Source organism: Octopus bimaculoides, chromosome 3 (genome assembly GCF_046866305.1).
Source record: "Octopus bimaculoides isolate indiv1 chromosome 3, ASM4686630v1, whole genome shotgun sequence".
NCBI lineage: Eukaryota > Metazoa > Mollusca > Cephalopoda > Octopoda > Octopodidae > Octopus > Octopus bimaculoides.
In genome coordinates this window covers 108,277,894-108,300,094 of record NC_142930.1, presented here as the reverse complement: position 1 = coordinate 108,300,094, position 22,201 = coordinate 108,277,894, and the positions used below count along the sequence as shown (strand labels likewise).

The 22,201-nt window shown below is 36.4% G+C and overlaps 1 protein-coding gene and 1 pseudogene across 1 annotated transcript in view; one reads left to right on the top strand and one right to left on the bottom strand.

The window, feature by feature from the left end:
• Window positions 1-966: 966 nt before the first annotated feature.
• LOC106869625 (E3 ubiquitin-protein ligase HACE1) overlaps window positions 967-22,201 on the bottom strand; it is a 79,145-nt gene continuing 57,910 nt past the window's right edge. The window contains exons 15-26 of the mRNA XM_014915435.3: window positions 20,972-21,059; window positions 19,370-19,478; window positions 18,878-18,975; window positions 16,901-16,988; window positions 14,772-14,921; window positions 13,136-13,197; window positions 12,395-12,529; window positions 11,013-11,144; window positions 10,131-10,226; window positions 8,218-8,288; window positions 7,176-7,289; window positions 967-1,693 (exon numbers count right to left, since the gene is read on the bottom strand). Of these exons, the coding sequence (XP_014770921.1) occupies window positions 1,591-1,693; window positions 7,176-7,289; window positions 8,218-8,288; window positions 10,131-10,226; window positions 11,013-11,144; window positions 12,395-12,529; window positions 13,136-13,197; window positions 14,772-14,921; window positions 16,901-16,988; window positions 18,878-18,975; window positions 19,370-19,478; window positions 20,972-21,059 (1,246 nt within the window). The 3' untranslated portion in view covers window positions 967-1,590. The remainder of the gene's footprint in view (window positions 1,694-7,175; window positions 7,290-8,217; window positions 8,289-10,130; window positions 10,227-11,012; window positions 11,145-12,394; window positions 12,530-13,135; window positions 13,198-14,771; window positions 14,922-16,900; window positions 16,989-18,877; window positions 18,976-19,369; window positions 19,479-20,971; window positions 21,060-22,201) is intronic.
• On the top strand, window positions 4,115-5,136 carry LOC149136653 (uncharacterized; annotated as a pseudogene).

The window sequence follows — 22,201 nt, the reverse complement described above, 5'->3', positions numbered from 1 at the left end:
TTTTTTTCTTTTCTTTGTGTTACATGAATGAAATTTGTTTTGTTTTTTTTTCCAGAGGAATATTTGTAAAACTTAAAACTGGCCAAGTGTCTTCTCTATAATAAGACAAAATATCTTTGTCCCTCTATCATTCTCTTGCCTCGTAAAGGTGTGTGGCTATTGATGGATGCTAAACACCAAACAGTGAGGTACACAGCTTCAGATGTTTACATTGTGTGAAGATGCATGGCTTTGTGGTTAGGGGTACTTATCTCGTGATCATAAGGTCATGAGTTTGATTCCCAGCAGTACATTGTGCCCTTGAGCAAGACACTTCATTTTCACATTGCTCCAGTCCACTCAGCTGGCAACAAAAGAGGTATGCCTATATTTCAAACGGCCAGCCTTGTCACATTGTATGTCCCACTGAATCTCCCTGAGAAATACGTTCTAAGGCTATGCATATCTGTGGAGTGCTCAGCCACTTGCACGTTAATTTCATGAACAGGCTGTTGTGTTTGATTGGATCAACTGGAACCCTCATCGTCATAACCGATGGAGTGTCAGTTAACCTCTTGCCTTGCACACAACCATTTCACCCTTGGTTCCACTCCTTCTCTCAACTAAGAGGTCTTTGTCTTGAAAGTTACTTGGCAACCCCTGCTGGTGCTAGCCCCATGTGAAAAACACCCTGTACATTCTGTAAAGTGGTTTTCATTGGGAAAGGCATCCAGCTGTAGAAACCTTGCCAAAACAAACAATTGGAGCCTGGTGCAGTCTTCTGGCTTGGAAAATGGATGTTTGATGATGATGAGTGGCAAATAAAGTCCCCCTCCAACCTATGTCAGTGCTCTACAGTGGCTAGTCTCAGGCCTTCTTGACCTATACTCATCTGCTTGGAATTATCTCAGTGTTGTAGGTTGATGTTTTTAGTCAGATTTTTTTCAATGACCAAAAAACAGAAAAATAAGGAAAGAAAAAAACATATTTTATAAATGGTTCGTTTATTTCGAGTTTTAAATAGAATAATTTATTTTATATAAATGTTTTCAATATTTTTTTAAATAGATTGCGGAGTGTGGGTTGACAGTTTCATCTGTTGATGTACAAATATCCAAGGACACTTGCTTCTTTTTCATTTTTTGTTTTTTAGGGGAATGGATTAAAATCATAATTTATTGTTGAACGCTGACTATTCCTGTTTTACTCTTCACTATAAATATATAAGTTTATGTCAGCATTATTATACTGCATATTATATTATAGCTAGCTATAAGCAGTAGAATTATCTGTTAAATAAAATTTAAAAAAGTCTAAGAAAGGTTTCTGACCCAAACACATTTCACCTTTAAATAATAATTAAAAAAAAAAAATTTAGGTGGATCCATTATTTTTTTGAAAGAATGATTAAAAATTGCACCGGTTTTAAATTGCTTTGAGCTATATTTTAATTAGCTGTAAACAGGGCTACCATATTTCACGTGTACCATTTTTAATTAGCTGTAATTAGAGCTAGAGTAGCGATAAAAACTGTAAGATAAATTTCTTGAAATAATGAATAAAGAATGGATCTCAATGAAAAAAAAATTCACTCTTTAAATGTTTTGACATCTAAGCAACTCCGTATCCTTGACTACCACAGTGAATAGCAACAAGGAGTCTATCTCTTAGCTCTTCCATGGTGGGATAATCAGGTAGACGCATTAAATTGATACTGAAATAAAAAAAGGAACATTTTCATACATAATTACATTTGATGACGCACTTACAAGTGACTTATTAAAACATGCCATGTCCGGTATTTTAGAAATATTTTAACCCTTTAGCACTTAAACTGACCAGATCTAGCTTTTCACACCTACCCTTCAATGTCATTCTAAAAATAGTCCTATTATTGAAATTTGAAAGCTACGAGATAATGCAGGATTAGTTCAAAACAATATGAATAAATAAGCATTACATTTGACAGAATAATCTGAATGCTGGAGTGTTCGTTTTTCTGGCAAACACATTTAGTTAAATCATTTGTAGAAATACGGTTTCAATAATGTATTATAAGCAAAGGTGGGCACTGTTAACCGAAATGTTAATTTTTAATCCATTGATCAAAAAGTTAACGTTGATAACTGTGAATCAGTTAATTCTTTAAAAATGTAATGGAAGTTATTGATAAACCATTAACATTAATTTTTATTACAGAAAAGAAACAAAATCAGTTTTCACTCTAAAAACACCTTTAAAATGTGCCAAAACTATGAAATCATTAACTTTGGAAATCATTATTGGACTAATTAACTTAAGTTAGAGATCGTTAACGAAAATGTTAACTTCATTAATTAACAGTTTGGTACCCAGGTTTGATTATAAGAAACCAGTGGATTCTAGAAGTTAAAGCTTCTCACTATATCAACATCGTGACTTGGTTTCAATCATTTCACAACACACAATGGAACATTTATATTTTTCTGAAAGTTTTTATTTTTCAGTGATTCTACAAGAAATCAGTAATATAACTTGAGATGATTCTCTCTCAGCCTCTTGCTTCAGCATGTAGCATTTGCCACCCATGACCACCACCATCCATAATGAAGTACTACTCCTGCTCTTAAGACAGCCTTGTCTACACCCAACGAAAGACCACCCAGCTGAGTAACATGAAGTCAGTCACTTTCCAACCCCTCAGCTGCACCCATGATGTCTCCTTTCTGTGTTCGGCTCCTTAAAGCTGTTGTCCTGCTGCTACTCCTTATGAATGTATTCTCTTAGACGCCACTGTGAAAGGTTGTTAAATGAAGAGAATCGATGGGAGAGTCTGCCAAATGTCGACCCAACAGAGGGATCAGCTATCCAAGTTGACAGTACCTTGATAGATAAAGCAATTGAGGGCATGAAGATAAGGAAAGCCCCTGGTCCATTAGGAATTATCGCAGAGATGCTTAAAATATCTGGCGGTGTCAGCTATAGTCTAGTCACCCGTGTAGTCGATCAAGTGATACATGAAGGAGTCATACCCAATGACTGGTGTAGCAGCACCATAGTCAACTGCTACAAAGGTAAAGGTGATGCCTTAGACACAAATAATTACAGGGGTATCGAGTTGTTGGATCAGGTAATGAAAGTCATGGAGAAGGTCATAGCCCAACTAATTAGGGAGAGAGTTAGTTTAGACGAAACGCAGTTTGGGTTTGTGCCAGGGAAAAGCACCACTGATGCTATATTTCTGGTAAGACAGCTGCAGGAGAAATACCTGGCTTTTGTTGACATGGAGAAAACTTTTGACAGGATCCCCAATCCCTTATCTGGTGGTCAATGCAGAAATTAGGGATAGATGAGTGGTTAGAGTTGTACAAGCCATGTACAGGGACACTGTCAGTAAGGCGCGGGTTGGCAACGAATATAGTGAAGAAATCCATGTAGAGGTACACCAAAGATCAGTCCTCTTATTCATCATAGCCCTCCAGGCAATGATAGAGGAGGATGCCCCTGGGAGCTTCTCTATGCTGATGACCTTGCTCTAATACCGTACATGATTCCCAATGTGGAGCATGGTAATATTTTGGTGAGGCATGCATACGGTTATGTTAAATTTATACCTTTTGTACACAACGTTTAGTATATCAATAAGAGAATGAGTTTTTAAAAAATTCGTTGCATTCCCTTCTGTGTAAATTACCTTACATGTTTTCACATACCCATCCTACGCACAATTTTCATCAATTTTTGACACTTTAGAGGCATCAGGTAGTTTTCATCATATTCAAGATCGGCATTGTCCCATTTACACTGGGATATGCAGAAGTCATAGTGAAAAACCTTCAACTAATTTGTTCTCGTGTAGATTTCAAAGTGAACAAATTTGAATTACGCGCGCTTTTGGTGCTGGTCGTTGGTGGGGATGATGGGTGTGTGTGATTTATTTTTAAAAACAATAATGAATAATACATTTATTCATAAAGTTTAAACTGAACATGGAATGAAATATATTTATTTATAAACTTTAAACTGAACTTCATTTGTTTAAATTCTACGGAAACAAGCGAAGGTAAGGTAGACGAGAATTTAAACAAATGAAGTTCAGTTTAAAGTTTATAAATAAATATATTTCATTCCATGTTCAGTTTAAAGTTTATGAATAAATGTATTTTTGCATTATTCATTATTGTTTTTAAAAATAAATCACATACACCCATCATCCCCACCAACGACCAGCACCAAAAGCGCGCGTAATTCAAATTTGTTCACTTTGAAATCTACACGAGAATAAATTAGTTGAAGGTTTTTCACTATGACTTCTGCATATCCCAGTGTAAATGGAATTAATTACTGCGATATTGCCATCGCCACCGCAACAACAGCAGATAGTATTCACTGGTTCAAGACATACGGACTGTTAAATATTCAAAAAATATGCCCCTCGTGTGGAGCTAACATGATGGAAGTAGCCAAAAACAATTTGTCGGATGGCGTGATATGGTCATGTGGAAGGCCTTGTAGAAAAATGGTTTCCATTAGAAAATAGCAAATTATAGATATATTATATTATTGGGCAAAAGAAGATTTAGCTAAGGGAATAGCCCAGGAATGTCGTATAGCAAATGTAGCCGTAACAGATTGGAGGAATTTTTGCCGTGATGTATGTGCAGAGTATTATGTTGCACAAAACATTAAGCTAGCGGGATCAAACCGAATAGTGGAGATAGATGAAAGTGCGTTTGTTAGAAGAAAATACAATGTTGGCCATCGGGTTAAAACGCAGTGGGTGTTTGGTGCTTTAGAAAGGGATACGAGAAGATTTTTTGGGTGGCAGTGGAAGACCGGTCTGCAGACACTCTTTTAGGTATTATACAAGACCGTATATTGCCTGGTACAACTATAATTTCTGACCTCTGGCGTTCGTATAATACGCTCAACCAGCTAGGATATAGACATTTAACTGTAAACTATTCAATAAATGTTGTTGATCCGGTAACATTTGCCTCAACAAACCACATAGAATGCCTATGGAAGCATGTAAAGAATCGGAACAAAAGAGAAAATGGAACAGCCCGAAGTTTACTGCAGACGCATCTGATTGAATTCATGTGGCGTTATGAATTCAAGGACGAGATTTTCCAGAAGTTATTGGAATAAATTCAACACCTATATCCATGCGTTTGAAACATTACAGAGTATAAGTATCTACGGAGCATAAAAGTATCACATTTATTTTTAAACTTAACTTCAAACTTCATTTGTTTTCTATTTTGATAAATTCTCTCTGTTGAAAATTATATTTTTATATTTTAAATAATTTGCAATTTCAGAAAATATGTTTTTATATTAAATTTGTGTTTTCTAAGAAGGTGGACGAGTGATTGATAGATAGATAGAGAGAGAGAGAGAGATAGCTCTGGCGAGTCAGTAGCCAAAGAATCAACTCAAACCAGCAGGCAGACAGATAGATAGATAGCTCCAGCGAGTCAGTAAGCCAAAGTATCAACTCAAACCAGCAGGCAGACAGGCAGATAGCTCACTAGCAGTAACGTCCAGCAGGCAGACAGACAGATAGCTCACTAGCAGTAGCAGGCAGCAGGCAAGCAAGCAGACAGATAGCTCACTAGCAGTAACGTCCCTTGTCAGATTTTTCTACTTTCACTTCTGACAGCTAATACCATGACAGTGCCTCAAGATCTGATGTCTCTAAAGTGTCAAAAATTGATAAAATTGTCTGTAGAAGTGGGGTGGTGAAAACATGTAGGTAATTTACAAAACGTGTGTGCATGCATGTATGAATGTTTTTAATGAAATTGTCTACAAATGTGTTATATATATCCTGTAGATTCCTAATATACAAAATTTGCAGGGGATGGGGATCGGAAATTTCACTGGAGCCCACTTCAAATCATCTTAACTTTCAAGAAAATGGATATTTTTTAACGAAATTCTCTACAAATATACCTTAGACTATGTAGGGGACACTTTTTGAGAACCGTCCCCCACTCACAGGTGTTTCTGAACAGGTCGTCCATATTTGTTTCATTTTCTCCGCTTGGTACATCCATAGATTGCTACTGAAGCAAGGAAAGCAAATGAAGCCCTCACCAGAAAACTCGTTATGCTAAAAATAACAGCTAAAGGTCTGGTACACAGAAATATGTTATTAAGACAACTTATCTGTTGCATACGATTTGTTTTTCACTAAGTAAATTCCCAGATAAACATTTCTAATAAAAAGGCAGAAGCACAAATAAGGAATATACACACACAGTTAAATATAGAAGTGTAAAAGCATAATCTCTATAATAAAACATGATATTGAATGGAATAACTCCACGTTTGAACATTTTAAATTACATATATGTATGTGTGGTAGAAATCTATGGATGCACAAACACGCAAAACTGAGAAAATGAAAAAAATTTGGATAGCCTGTTCAGAAACACCCACGAGTGGAAAACAATTCTGAAAAAGAAAAGCCACAATTGTTTTCGGCTGCTTTTTACATGACACCAGCGCTTACAGGGTCACCAAGTATCTTGCAAGACGAATAGCCCCTTGGCTGAGTGGAGGGAGTAGTTGAGAGGGTGGTGATGATGATGGCTTTGTGTCAGTAAAGAGATTACGAGGAGAGGTACGTGTCTTGATAGATGGTAACATCAGTTAAAAAAGGAGAATGAGTTATAATGAGACAGACATAGACTATAGTTAAAGTGTTATACTTATTAATGCAGTAGCCATATGTGCAAATGGCTTTATATTTAACCAAGTAACAGGCTGTACATTAAGTAAACCTAATTAAAGCTAATTAGATGCTGGAATTACTTTTAAATGCATGAATATGTAAAATCATTCATCTCATGAAATGACAGCAAAAAGATAGCCATGTGAGTACCATAATGCAAACACCTCATAGAAAATCAAATTAACTGCAGTATTCATCATCTCTTTGGATGTGCTGTGCCGAGAAGCAGAGGGAAAATGTTTTAGTGCTTAGTGAGAATATTAAATCCATTTCTGTACCACTAGGAGCATTTTTAAACACAACATCCATAAGAGATGATTTCTGGATGAATGCTGCAGTAAATTTCTTTTCAATGTATTTACATTAAGTATGATACACAGATGACTATTTTAATCAAATACAGATTCTGTTGCATATAACAAGAGCAAAAGGAGGTTTATATGAGAGAATACTGAAAATATAAAACTGGACATACCAGGTGCTGGCAGTTGGTAAACATCCAGGACTATAAGCCATGTGGTTGACAGAAAACTTTTGAGTGGTTCCAACGCCATTTAGATTAGCAAACCCTCCATATGGCACTCGAGAACTAAAACAAAAGAGAATTTTAAGAACATACAAGAATCTGATGGGATCTCTTTCCTTTAGACAATGTGTGGTCATAACATGTAATTCACATTCAAGACACAGCTGTGTTTCGGTCAAAGCTACTCCACCAGACCAAGGAATTGAACAAGAACATTGGCTCTTTTTTTTATTTTATAGAAATCAAGAAACAAATTATTTGCTGACGTCTGCCAAACAGATAATAATAATTCATGGGGCGCACACACTATCGAAACAAAGTATCATCTAAAGGAGATGTTCTCTGATGATGAAAATCAACAGCATTCAGATATTCATGTTTAAATCTGCTGAAATATTGAGAGGGAATAAATACATTATTGTTTGGATTTTCACTGTTAGGTGAGCACTTGATGAATTATTATTTCTGTAAGCTTCATTTCTGTTTTTGGTTTGAAAGATTCTTGATGTGAATTTATGTGCTCAAATACAAGGCAGACCTTCAAGAGAGGAGACATGCCACTGATGAAGTCATGATAGTAGCAAAAGGACTTTGACAAACAACTAATTGAGTGTTTAACTAATGCATTAAACAAACTATCAGATATTTAACCAATTGACTAACAATAGAGAAGTGATATTGAACCAGTGCATGTGTTTATTACTTTGATGTAATGACCCTCCCATTTCAAACTTATTATAAAACTGTTTAGCTGCTGGGTACAAAAAGAATGGTCGTCAAAATATTCTTTACATGAGAACAAGGGTTTAAATTACACTTCTCTTCACTGATTGGAATTTAATTTAGACAAAAATTTGCACAAATGGGATTTAAATTTAAGAGACATGATTGAATATTGCAGAATATTTTGATCAGGACCCAGCATCAGCAACAATTAAGTATGAATAATTAAATGAGGTGTGACTATAATACAAGAAGCGGAGGAACATACCTGCCAGTTACAAATTGTAGCAGCATGATGCGTTCTGGTACAGAGATTTCATCAAGGACGTCCCAGAACCACTGGAAAGAAGAAGATAATGGTTTCAAATTTTGGCACAGGGCCAGCAATTTCAGGGGAGGGTTAAGCTGATTACATAAATCCCAGTGCTTAACTGGTACTAATTTTATCAGCCCCCAAATGGGTGAAAGGCAAAGTCGACCTCAGTGAAATTTGAACAATATAATTCAAACAATCACAAACCAAAGTCATCATTGTTTTCCATTTTTGAGTTGGTCAAATGGAATTTGTAGAAATATTCTCTATGGCTAGATGTCCTTCTTCTCCCAAACCCTTACCTCTTTCCAAGCAAAGTAATAATTCTTGAGTCTACTGAACAACCAATATTCTGGATTATAATTATGCAGTGACCCCTTAAGGGGCCACTCATACACCACATCACTATTTTTATTGCTTTCCACCTCCACCCCAATCATTCCATACAGCTTCTCTACAGCAAAACACTTGTTCTGTTCTGGCCCCTTTTCTCATACTTTAACCCCCTCCTCTCCTAACATAAAACTGCCCCCTTTGAAGTTTGTTGTCTCACAAGCTGCATGGCAACCTCAATAGTGATGTTGTCCTGTTGCAGAGAAGGCATGTCATTGATGAGGTCACAAATGGGAACAAAAGGATTTTTGATAAACCTGAGTGATTGATTAACCAAATGATTTAACCAAACAATCAATTAATTCATTAACCAATTGACTAATAATAATAATAAACAAAGTGAAATTGAACCAGTTATTGGTTGTTAGGAAAGGCATCCAGCTATAGAAACTTTGCTAAGTAGAGAGAATAGAGCTTGATGCAGACCTCTAGCTCAACAGATTCTGTCAAACTGTCCAAATGATATAAAACAGATTTTAAATGAATGATGACTAAAATATAATTTCTAACTACCAAATTCACTCACAAGACATTGGTTGGCCAGATGCAGCACACTGAGCACCAAGATAACCCCAAACCAATTGTGATACAAAGACACATGAAAGCAGAGAAAAGGGAATGCTAAGGTTATGATTTTTTTTTTTGCTCTTTTTACTTGTTTCAGTCATTTCCCTATGGCCATGCTGGAGCACCACCTTAAAGGGTGTTAGTCAAAGAAATTGGCCCCAGAACTTATTCTTTGTAAGCCTAGTATTTATTCTATTGGTCTCTCTTGCCAAACCGCTAATGTTACAGGGATATAAACACACCAGCATCAGTTGCCAAATGATGGTGAGGAGGTGGGGATAAACACACCCACTATATATATATATATATATATATATATATATATATATATATATATATATATATATATATATACACAATGGGATTCTTTCAGTTTCCATCTACCAAATCCACTCATAAAGCTTTGGTCAGCCCGAGGCTATAGTAGAAGACACTTGCCCAAGGTGCCATGCAGTGGGACTGATCTCAGAACTATGTGGTTGGTAAGCAAGCTACTTACCACACAGCCACACCTATATCTATAACAATGATTTGGTTTTATATATAATATACACCCAGAACCACGCTAATTAGCTTAGGAGTGAAATTTAGGATTTCTGGGTTTTCTGTGAATCGATTTTGATAAAACTTTTCCCAGCTGGTTTTCACACTATGGCACCACCATTATTATGTTTCCATTATTCTGTGTAATGCCCTTTCTTTTTATATTTCAAATTCTTCAGCTTTTTGGGTGAACCACACTAATAGCTTTTGAATGAAAATAGCCCATCTAGACATTTTTTTTTTTTCAGAAAATTAAGGGTAATGATACATATTAAGCATACATTGAGTATATATTTAACAGAAAACCAACAACAACAACAATAATAATAACGCATTATTATAAGATTATAAAACAAATCCCTCACTTTAATCACTTGAGAATCCTTATTATAAGTACTATAGACTGTATTCTCTTTCCAGTCCAGTAGATCAATAGTTGGAAGACCAGATAACATCAGCTCCTGGAGATGAAAAAAAAAGACGCAGAATTCAATAGTCAGGACTGAGATTAGATTCCAATGGAAGATGCAAAACATAAATAATTAACAGAAAAATTTGGTAGAAACATTGCATTTCATAAAAATTACAGCAGAGAGGGTATGTCATTGAAGAGGTCACAAATGGGGACAAAAAGATTTTTGACAAATCTGAGTGATTGATTGACCAAATGATTTAGCCAAACAATTGATTAGTTGATTCGTTAACCAATTGACTAATAATAATAAAAGAAGTGATATTGAACCAGTATGTGTTATTATTGGCTTAATGACTCCCAAAATACAACAAAGTTTGCTTCAACACAGGAGATCACATCAAGAATCTTGCAAATCAAATTCAAAATTGAAAAATACCAAAACCTTTTCTTGTAAAGCAGAAAGAAAAGGATCAAGATTCCTGGTGCCTTACTATACTCAAGAAGACCCATGCTCCACAGCAGAAGTGTTAAGACCGGTTCCTCTAGTGATGTAAAGCACTTCTGGCAGTGCCATGTAAAAACGCCCATGCGGCAACACATAAAAGCACCTAGCACACTCTGTAAAATGGTTGGCAATAGGAAGGGCATCTAGCTGTAGAAACCAAATCAGATTGAGGTCTGGTGCAGCTCCCCAACTAGGCCAGCTCTGGTCAAACCACCCACCCAATGCCAGCATGGACAACGGACATTAATGATGATGACAACAAACCAGATTTGCAAAACAAGTTATCAATTATTGATTCGTTGAAATAAGAAAAACTGCCTGACTCACCAATTCATATTCATTAAACATCTGTACCAGTGACTGTGGAATGTATTCATGAAAGCCCTGTAGGAAACTATTAATTTGGGGTTGGATTGCTTTTGTCATTCTCAGTTCAGTGACCAATTGGACATATTCGTGCTGAAAGGACAATCATGGAGCAGCTTTATTTAATGTCATTTGTAAAAATATGAAAACATTAGCAGTGGATTTTCTGATATTCTAGTTATTTAAGAAATGAAAGACAAAACTAAGCAATTCATCTAAGACAAAACTAAGCAATATCTGCCTCAACTCTTTCCATAGCAACCCATCTGAGGCTACCCTCAGTTCTAGGTGAGTGGTTAGGGGTATTCAACTTACATTCATAAAGTCATAAGTTCAATACCCAGTGGCACATTGTGTCCTTGAGCAAGACACTTTATTTCTCATTGCACCAATCCACTCAGCTGGCAAAAATGAGTTGTACCTGTAATTCAAAGGGCCAGCTTTGTCACACTGAATTTCTCTGAGAGCTATGTTAAGAGTACCTGTATCTGTGGAGTTTTCAGCCACTTGTACATTAATTTTACAAGCAGGCTGTCTATTGAGCAGATCAACTGGAAACCCCCATTGTCATAACTGAGAGAGTGCCAAGTACAGCCCTCCTATTTTAAGGGGAACTAAATTAAACCCTAAACCTTCAATCAAAATTTCATATAAATGAAATCAGATTTGAGCGTGATCATTGCTATTCAAGCGTGGTCGTTGCCAGTGCCACCTGACTGGCTCCTATGCTGGTGGTGTGTAAAAAGCACCATTCAAGCGTGGTCAATGCCATTACTGCCTGACTGGCCTTCGTGCCGGTGGCACGTAAAAGCACCCAGTATACTCTCAGAGTGGCTAACAGCTAGGAAGGGCATCCAGCTGTAGAAACCTTCCTGATCAGATTGGAGCCTGGTACAGCCCTCAGTCAAACTGTCCAACCCATGCCAGCATGGAAGGCAGACATTAAACGATGATGATGATAACTAAGCACCAGACTTTTAAAACTATCGGCAGCATATAAAATTAAGTAGATTAATTAAAAACTATAATATATAAAGATGGTGCCAAGCAAAACACACTGGTGAGGGTGCCATGTAAAAAGCAGTGGTACTGGAGTGGTTGACATTAGGAAGGGCATCCAGCTGTAGAAACACTGCCAAAGCAGACAATGGAATCTGATGCAGCACCTGTTGAACCGTCCAACCCATACCAGCAAGGAAAATAAATGTTAGTTGATGATATTGGAACCTGCATAAAACATATTCAAGGGAAACTGCACTTCTAAGAAATAATAGGTCCTGCTTCAATTTTTAGATGTGTCTGTATTTGTTGCTAATACAGCAGAGTTAAAGAGGAGTGTTTACCTTATTGCTGTCGTTGACGGTCAGTTTACTGCCACCAGGCTTCAATTCAATTTCTTGTAACATACCAAAGACATCAGTTTGTACGGAGAATGTTAGGTTCAATCCCAAGTTGTTGATTTCGTGATCAAGTAACCACTGGACAAAATAATAATAATAATAATGATTTCAAATTTTGCCACAAGGCCTGAAATTTTGAGGGAGAGGGCCAGTTAATCAGACCAACCAGTACATAACTGGTATTTAATTTATTGACCAAAAAAAAAAATGTCACGCCTTGTACCTAGAGAAGAAAGGATTATTGTTATTATGAAATTAGATGCATAATTTGTGGAGGCGCAATGGCTCAGTGGTTAGGGCAGCGGACTCGAGGTCATAGGATCGCGGTTTCGATTCCCAGACAGGGCGTTGTGAGTGTTTATTGAGCGAAAACACCTAAAAGCTCCACGAGGCTCCGGCAGGGGATGGTGGTAAACCCTGCTGTACTCTTCCATCACAACTTTCTCTCATTCTTTCTTCCTGTTTCTGTTGTACCTGTATTTCAAAGGGCCAGCCTTGTCACACTGTGTCACGCTGAATATCCCCGAGAACTACGTTAAGGGTACACATGTCTGTGGAGTACTCAGCCACTTGCACGTTAATTTCACGAGCAGGCTGTTCCGTTGATCGGATCAACTGGAACCCTCGACGTCATAAGCGACCGAGTGCCAACAACAACAGATGCATAATTATTGTGAACCTTACCTGGAGATTCTTTGCATATTCCGGATCAATAGAGGAAACATCTTTGTAATTTACAGGAATTCCTTAGTTTGGAAATAGAAACAAAATACTAATAATAATTATAATAACAATAATAATAATAATAATTATAATAATAATAGTAATAATAATAAACATTAGGATGTGAATAATGAGTATATTATACATGATGTATCAATATTATAGTAATGCTTTTTCTGAAAAAAGCTTATTGTGTATGTGTACATATACATACGTATGTGTGTTTGTGTACATAGTGGAAGTGAATTTTTCGTCCTTTTCATGTGTTCATTGACCTTAAACAAAAAGCCTATCCATATGGTGTCATTTATTTTCAAATTTCTTATGTAACAGTGTCTGAGATGTCTGTTCTTTGATGGACAAAAATAATCATTACTCTGCTTGGAAACACGTTGGGGTTGTCAACAGAAAGACCATCCAGCCATGGAAAATACTCTCACCTGATCCATACAAGCATGGAAATATAGGCACTGATTTGATGATGATGATGATGATGATGATGATGGAAGCTTAGTTTTAATATTCTATAAGGGCGCAGGCATGGCTGTGTGGTAAGAAGTTTGCTTCCCAGCTACATGGTTCTAGGTTCAGTCCCACTGCATGGCACCTTGAGTACTAGTGTAGCTAGAGAGTGTGCCACCCAGGACGGCCCTTCTGTTTGCTGCCCTCGGACTCCACAGAAAACACATATTGCCTACAGCAGACCCAAAAGTGGTGCACCCCCACCCCCAGCTATGCTAGTGACCTTGAGCAAGTGTCTTCTACTACAGCCTTGGGCCGACCAAAACCTTGTGAGTGGATTTGGTAGACAAACTATTATTAACACTGATGGCAACTATTGAAAAGAAAGTTATTTAAAGAATTTCTATTATTTTTTTTTGATATCCTGGTGTTGGATATATAATTTAACAAAGCAGGGGGAAAGAAAGTATTCACATGATACGCTACTATTACTGCTACAGAAGGTGAAACACTCTCTGCCAACGGCTCACAGTGAACTGCTTACCATCAATTGCTCACAGTTTTTTATTTTGTAGTTATGTGTCAGTCCACTTTTAGTCAGTTGGGGCGGTCAGAATCTTTCCACAAAAATTTGTTTTGAATTCTGAAAATTTTAATACATGACCGGCACCTGTGCCAGTGGAGCACTAACAGCACCGTCCAAGCGTGATCATTGCCAGAGCAGCTGTCTGGCTTCCATGCTAGTGGCCCGTAAATAGCACCATTTGAGCGTGATCGTTACCAGCGTCGCTGGACTGGCTCCTGTGCAGGGTGGCATATAAAAAACACCATTTTGAGCGTGGCTGTTGCCAGTGGCACGTAAAAGCACCCACTACACTCTCGGAGTGGTTGGCATTAGGAAGGGCATCCAGCTGTAGAAAATCTGCCAAATCAGATTGGAGCCTGGTGTAGCCATCTGGTTCACCAGTCCTCAGTCAAATTGTCCAATCCATGCTAGCATGGAAAGCGGACGTTAAACGATGATGATGATGATGAAAATAAATACAAACTGAATGTGATCCGTGTGCTTGTTTATGTATATACAAGTAGACATCCATTTATTTTTAGAGTACAACAAAAGCAGAGGCTTACTTACCTAAAATATGTTTATAGAATGACCGAGTGAAGTAAATATTTAGCAGTTGTCGATGATAGAGAGCCAAACCAAGGATATGACCAGCAAAACGGAAATAATTCAGATGATCAGGATTTATAGAGGAATTGCTGTTTGGTTGGAATGTACAACCTAAAATATAGAGATAGATTAGATAGACAGGGATAGGTTAATTCATAGATTAATTCATTACTAGGCCTGAAATTATAGGTTTTTGAAATATTAAGTCCTTCAACTGACTTCAAAACTTATGTGAAGAAAGCATACAATATACCTTTAAAAAAAAAAAAAATAATAATAATAATAATCTTTTCTACTGGAAACATAAGGATTCAAATTTGCGGGTAGGGATTACATTGACGCCAGTGGTACTTATTTGATGGACCCCGAAAGGATGAAAGGCAAAGTTGACCCTAGCAGAATTTGAACTCAGAATGTAGCAGCAGGCAAAATATTGTTAAGCATTTCGCCTGGCATGCTAACGATTCTGTCAGCTCGCATAATAATAATAGTAACTGATATAAATGTTGGTTGTTTAATTGAGATAGAGAGAGAGAGAGAGAGAGAGAGAGAGAGAGAGAGTAAAAGAAGATATAGAGAAGTTTATGTCGATAGGGGTGATAAAGAAGACAGAAGCTATTTAGTTGTTAGGTGTCAAATACATGACACATACTTGCGCGCGCACACACACACACATAGTGACTTGACCATAGTTTAAGAGGAAGGGTAAAGCCATATACATGTAAGTTTGTATGTATTTATATATATCATAAAGGCCAATGCGAGTGCCGGCTGACTGGCATGTAAAATACATCATTCGAGTGTGGTCAATGCCAATGTAAAAAGCACCATTCGAGTGTGGTCAATGCCAGTGGTATGTAAAAAGCACCCACTACACTCTTGGAGTGGTTGACGTTAGGAAGGACATCCAGCTGTAGAAACTTTGCCAAATCAGATTGGAGCCTGGTGCAGCCTCCTGGCTTGCCAGTCCTCAGTCAAACCATCCAACCCATGCCAGCATGGAAAGTGGACGTTAAACGATGATGATGATTGTCATGATGATCATCATCATCGTTTAGTGTTCATGTTCCACACTGACATAGTTTGGATGGTTTGACAGAATCAGCTGGGTCCAAGGACAGTATCAACCTCTAGTGTTACTATGGCTGGATGACCTTCCTAATGCCAACCACTTTATAGTATACACACACACACATATACGCAATATTAACAGTGACTGTTTACCCAGGGTGGCAAAAGTCAACTTCCAAAGTTACCCATCACATGACAGGTAACACTCTAGGATAAAAATAATCAACAACAATCATTTTATTTTTTTGCCTAACTACAAGAAATACATTGTATTTTGTATTTTTTAAAAACCTGTAATTTTATATTTTAATGTGAAAATTTTATCATTATCACTACTGTTGTTGTTGTTGTTATTAGATATAAGGATAAGTTGAAACAATCACTCAAGTCGTTACAGCCTAATTTAACATCTTGGGGAAAGTTATTTCTAGATCAATCTCCAAGTGGTGCAAAATGTGTCATAATACATCTAAACAATTGGAACTGATGAAATAGAACAATGAAAAGAATTGTATCCGGCAATCAATAGACACATTTGTCCAATCCCAGACAAAACCCTTGCCCTCATCATCCTTCTGAGCAAAATCTGCATCTAAACTCAAATTATATTCACACATCCACAAACATGCAGCCTCTTTTATTTTTAATCCTCCTTTTTTTTTTTAATCCTTTCCTTCAAACACTTGTTGAAATCAACAAGAGTGACCATCATCATCATTATTATTATTATTATTATTTAAGACATCGCACAATATCCAATATTGAGAGGTTGTTGATTGAAGATATTGTGTCACAACAAGGACCTTAGACAGACAGAATACTTTACACAATATGCATCTAGATTGTAGGGTATTTTTATAAGGTTTTCAGATGTTTTTTCAGATTGGGTGGTATTGAACCCAATTATTATTATTATTATTAATATTATTATTATTAATAATATATTACATGTATGTTATTATATTAAAATAATTTGATGATGGAATTTTTATTTGAAAATTAATTAGTGAAATACTTACCATCCGTAGATTGTGTAAATAATGCATAATCTGGGTTGAGAATTTCTTTAGATAAAACATCAAACCATTCTCTAACGACTCCCAAACCCTGAAAGATTGATAAAAAAGAAAACTTGTTGACAAAACATTTATAAATATTTCCGTAAATTCATCTCTGAATAAGATGTCCTGAAATGCATCATGGTTTAACATCTACTGTTTTTACTAAAAATATTTTCATAGCGTTATGTTGGGCTTGAGAAGAAAACCCATCAAGATGAGCAAAATTAGACATGGTAGATACCAGTGTCATGCAAATTGGCACCCATGCCGGTGGCACGTAAACGCACCCCGGTGTCATGCAAATAGCACCTGTGCCGGAGGCATGTAAAAGTACCCACTACACTCTCAGAGTGGTTGGTGTTAGGAAGGCCATCCAGTCATAGAAACAATGCCAAATCAGACAGGAGTCTGGTGCAGCCTTCCAGCGTGCCAGCCTGGTCAAACCATCCAACTTGTGCCAACATGGACAACAGGCATTAAATGAATGATGATGATGATGATGATGAGTACCTGAAAAAGGCTGCAGGGTAAGACAGCTGAAATGTGACTGTAACAACCAAGATGAGGACAATAGTTCAAATATATCCATTCATCTTTCCTCTGCTAGCATGTGTTAGATGTGTACATCTTCCTGAGGCAATGTTTTACAGCTGGATGCCCTTCCTATCACTAACCATTACCTGTTTTCCAAATAAGGGATTTTTTTTTTTATTCCAAACATCTTCAAGCAGAGCTTAATGGACAATTAGATCTTTTATCATTTACTTGTTTTGGCACAGGACCAGCAGTTCTGAGTAGGAAATCAATTACATTGACCCCAGAACATGACTGGTACTTATTTTATCAACCCCCAAAAAGATGATAGGCAAAGTTGGCCCTACTGGAATTTGAACTCAGAGTGTAAAATCAGAAGAATATATCATCCCCAGTACTTGACATCAGTGGAATTTGAACCCAGAATGTAAAGAGCCACAACCAAATACAGCAAAACATTATTCTCATCACATCGGTGCAGAGACACAAATTATAGATTAGTGCACAGTACTAATTATTATAATAATGATAATCCTTTCTACTATAAGAACAAAGCTTGAAAATTTGGGGGAGGGAATTTCAACCCCTGTGTTGAACTGGTACTTAATTTATTGACCCCAAAAGGGTGAAAAGCAAAGTCAACCTCAGCAGAATTTGAACTTAAAATGCTAAGACAGATGAAATGCCACAAAGCATTTTGCCCTGCATGCTGACAATTCTGCAAGCTCACCGCCTGAATTTAAAAATAATAATAATAACAAGAGCACTCAGGGAGCGCAAACCTCCACCAAGACAAAACCAACGTCCTCTCAATGATTAGCAGGAGATGATTTTTAAAATGAGAATATCTGAAATAAACTCGACTACTTTCACAAACGAGAATACTAAAAATGAAACTGACCGCTCACAAAAATTAAGTAAAAAAGCAGGAAAAATAATCCAGAATCCTTGTGTGGTACCTGATTGATCCCAAAATTTAATCAGTTTGTGCTAGTCATGAGGCCAAAAATCCCCAAAAGTTTCATCCAAATCCATCCAGCAGTTCTTGAGATATTTTATCCATAGACAAACAAACATACAATCAAACACGACTAAAACCAATACCTCCGCCTTCGCTAAGGCAGAGATAATAATGGTTTCAAATTTTGGTATAAGGCCAATAATTTAAGGGGAACGGAGAAGTCAATTGCATTGATCCCAGTATTCAACTGATACTTATTTTATCAACTCTGAAAGGATGAAAGGCAAAGTTGACCTCAGCAGGATTTGAACTCAGAATGTAGAGAAAAAATGCCACTAAGCATTTTGCCTGGTGTACTAACGATTCTAGCAGCTTGCCACCTTAATAATAATAATAATAATAAATTCCTAGTATTTTTAAAGTACTTTCACTCCACTTACCATTCCTTTTTCTCCTTCAAATTTCACAGAAATGTTTTTCTTTAATTTGCCAGAATTTATTTTGTGCAACATCTCACAACTACTGTCAAAGACACGTTCTGAAAGAAGAACGAAAATATAAGAGTCAGAGGAATTTACATAAAAATATAGAAGATGTGTGTGTGTGTGTGTGTGTTATTTAGCTGTAAAATTACATCAGTGATTCTAAAGTCCAGAATCTCGTGTGTAGCCCACATATTGAATTAGGTTATTAATCAAATTTTCTCTCCGTGCAGCAGAGAATATATTTTAATACAATATGAAAAGAAAATTAGTGATTTATAACTTAATTTGATATGTGCCATGCATGAAATTCTAGGCCTTTGAGTCACTTATGTAACTTTATAATTAGTAACATGTGTGTGTGTGTGTGTGTGTGTGTGTGTGTGTGTGTGTGTGTGTGTGTGTGTGTGTGTGTGTGTGTGAAATAGATGTAAGATTTGTTTAACTTACGTCGATCAATAACTAATGACTCCTGTGAAGTTGGAGAATCAAACATATCATTGTTGTAATCTTCAGGGTGGAGGTTTTCATAGAACCACTCCTGTCGAGCTTCAAAAGGCTGTGAAAGAAAGTAGTGAAGAGAAAAGTTACTAGCAATGACTAAGACACAACAGAGAAAACACACACACACACAAATTTGTTGGTATTACTGATTATCAAAGAAAAAAAAAAAATGAAACAATAAAATAGACAGAGAATTCAACATTAATTAATCATTAGGGAACATGCTTTTTTTATCTTTTACTTGTTTTAGTCATTAGACTGTGGCCGTGCTGGGGCACTTCCTTGAAGAATTTTAGTTGAATGAACCAATTTTTTTAAGCCTGGTACTTATTCTATCAGTCTCTTCTGCCAAATTGCTAAGTTACAGGCAAGTAAACACACCAACACTAGTTGTCAAGCAGTGATAGGGGACAAACACCGATGAAAATATATATATATATATGATGGGATGGTGAAGATTTCCTGGTTTTAAGGGTATCGTGAAAGGCCTGGTTGGAGGCCCAACCTTATGAGTTCTTTTACAGGTCTTCCAAAACTGAAGGACCGCTGCAATAAGTATGTGAATCTAAAAGAGGGATACATTGAATAAAATCATAATTTACTGATCCTCTTGTATTTTCTTTTATCCAAAACTAGGAACTTTTCAGCATCCCATTTGAATGTTGAAATGAGATGAACAATATTAAGCCTTTTGATATCCACTTGCCTGGGACTTGCTCTGGTCCAAACTCACTGTTTTAAATTGATCTCAATAAAATGATCTCAAGAAAAACAATGTTAATAATAAATGATTTCCATCGAGAAGATTGCAAACAGTTGTCCCCTTCTGTGAAATTATTATCGTATCATATTTTGGACAGAAATGATATCAGCTCACCCATGAACATGCACTGGGGAAAAATAAGGGAAGTTTCAACAGGAACTGCTTTCTTTTAATTACATAGAAATGATATAATATAATGTTGACAAATTTTTAGTACAAGGCCAGCCATTTTGGAGGACAGGGTAAGTTGATTGTATGAACCCCAGTGTACAACTGGTACTTATTTAATCGACCCTGAAAAGATGAAAAGTAAACTTCATCTTGGTGACATTTAAACTCAGAACATAAAGATGGACAAAATACTACTAAGCATTTTGCCCAGAATGCCAACGATTCTGCCAGCTTGCTACCTTATAATAATAATAATAATAATAATAATAAAAAAAGGTACTGAAACCTATTTGAAAATGATACCAGGCCTACCATCCCTACAGGAAGTGCAAACAATCGTGTTAACTGGAACGACTCATGTACTGAGAAGAGCATTATCGCTGTGGAAACAACATTCATTCATGAATTTATTTATTTATTAATTTTTTTACAAACATATTTTACCTGTGAATTTGCGTGTGTAAACTGGGAGTGCATACAACGAGTTTCTCTGCCCTAGGTGTACGGAAAACATTCAGCGAGAAATGGAAGAAAATTTGAAGAAAGACGAAGAAAAAAAAAACATAATAATAATAGCAATGAGAGAGAGAAGTGATAGAAGTGTTGGGCTGTACCTGTGCCTTAATGATATGAAGGAACTGAGACATCAATTCAGGGCATTCAAGTAAAAAATGAAAATGATCAAAAATAACTTTGGGGTTCCTGAAAATAGAAGAAATAAAATATAATTCTATTCTCAAAGCATAACAGTTTTTATTATACAGTTCTATATTTAAGAGATGAGGAATTATGTACATTATTTACATTTGACGGATATTTGTCCTCATCTTGTTTGTTGTTAACACAACGTTTCGGCTGATATACCTGCCAGCCTTCATCAGGTGAAATTTCAAACCTGGGTTCTCATTCCTAAGGTATTTTTCGATGTTGTTATTCCTATTATTATTATTATTATCGAACTCGAAATCTTGGGGCTAGCAGCCCGCGCTCTTAACCACTATGCCATATGCCCATGGGCAATTATGGAGTGAATTTTAGGGCTTATAAATCTAATATTTTCCTATCCTTCCTTAATACCGGTTCCCATATTCTACTCATATCTGCATTCGGTCTGCTTAGGAGGTTGTTGTGTCCTAGCATATGTGCTGCTTCTTTTAGTTTTTGTATTTTCCAGTGGTGTTCTCTGTATCAAAAAATACCTTAGGAATGAGAACCCAGGTTCAAAACTTCCCCAAGACACCTGATGAAGGCTGGAGGGTATATCAGCCGAAACATTGTGTTAACAACAAACAAGATGAAGACAAATATCTGTCAAATGTAAATAATGTACCTTTAAAACATGTTTTTAAAGCAACAAACATACTTTATGAAAGAAGATATTTGGTAGCTGGGTAAAGTATCTTTTAAAGAGTCACATGGAATGGAGAAAATGTCAAAGAGTAAAGATGAAGAGAGATTTCATCTGCTGATTTCAGTCAAGCTGAAGCACAAGTTAGAAAAGTTTGAAGACCAATATAAATGTGGAGTAGTTGTTGAAATATATTCAAAAGACAATACACTAAAAAGATACGTGTAGTTCTTGGAGGTAAACTCTGCAATTAAAATATCAGAGGAGTGTTTTAAGCCTTTGGATATCACACTGCCTCAGAGTGCCCCTGGATCTATGCTACGAATTTCATGTTTTAAAGTGATCTAAATTAGAAACCTTCCATCAAAATTTCATTCTAATTTATGTTTCAACAAAAGTTATTTTAGTAAATCCTTTGTTATTTTCAAGATTAATGGAAACAAAGGTAGTGTATTTCTACTGAAATATGGTAAGATTCAACAAATTCTTCAAATAA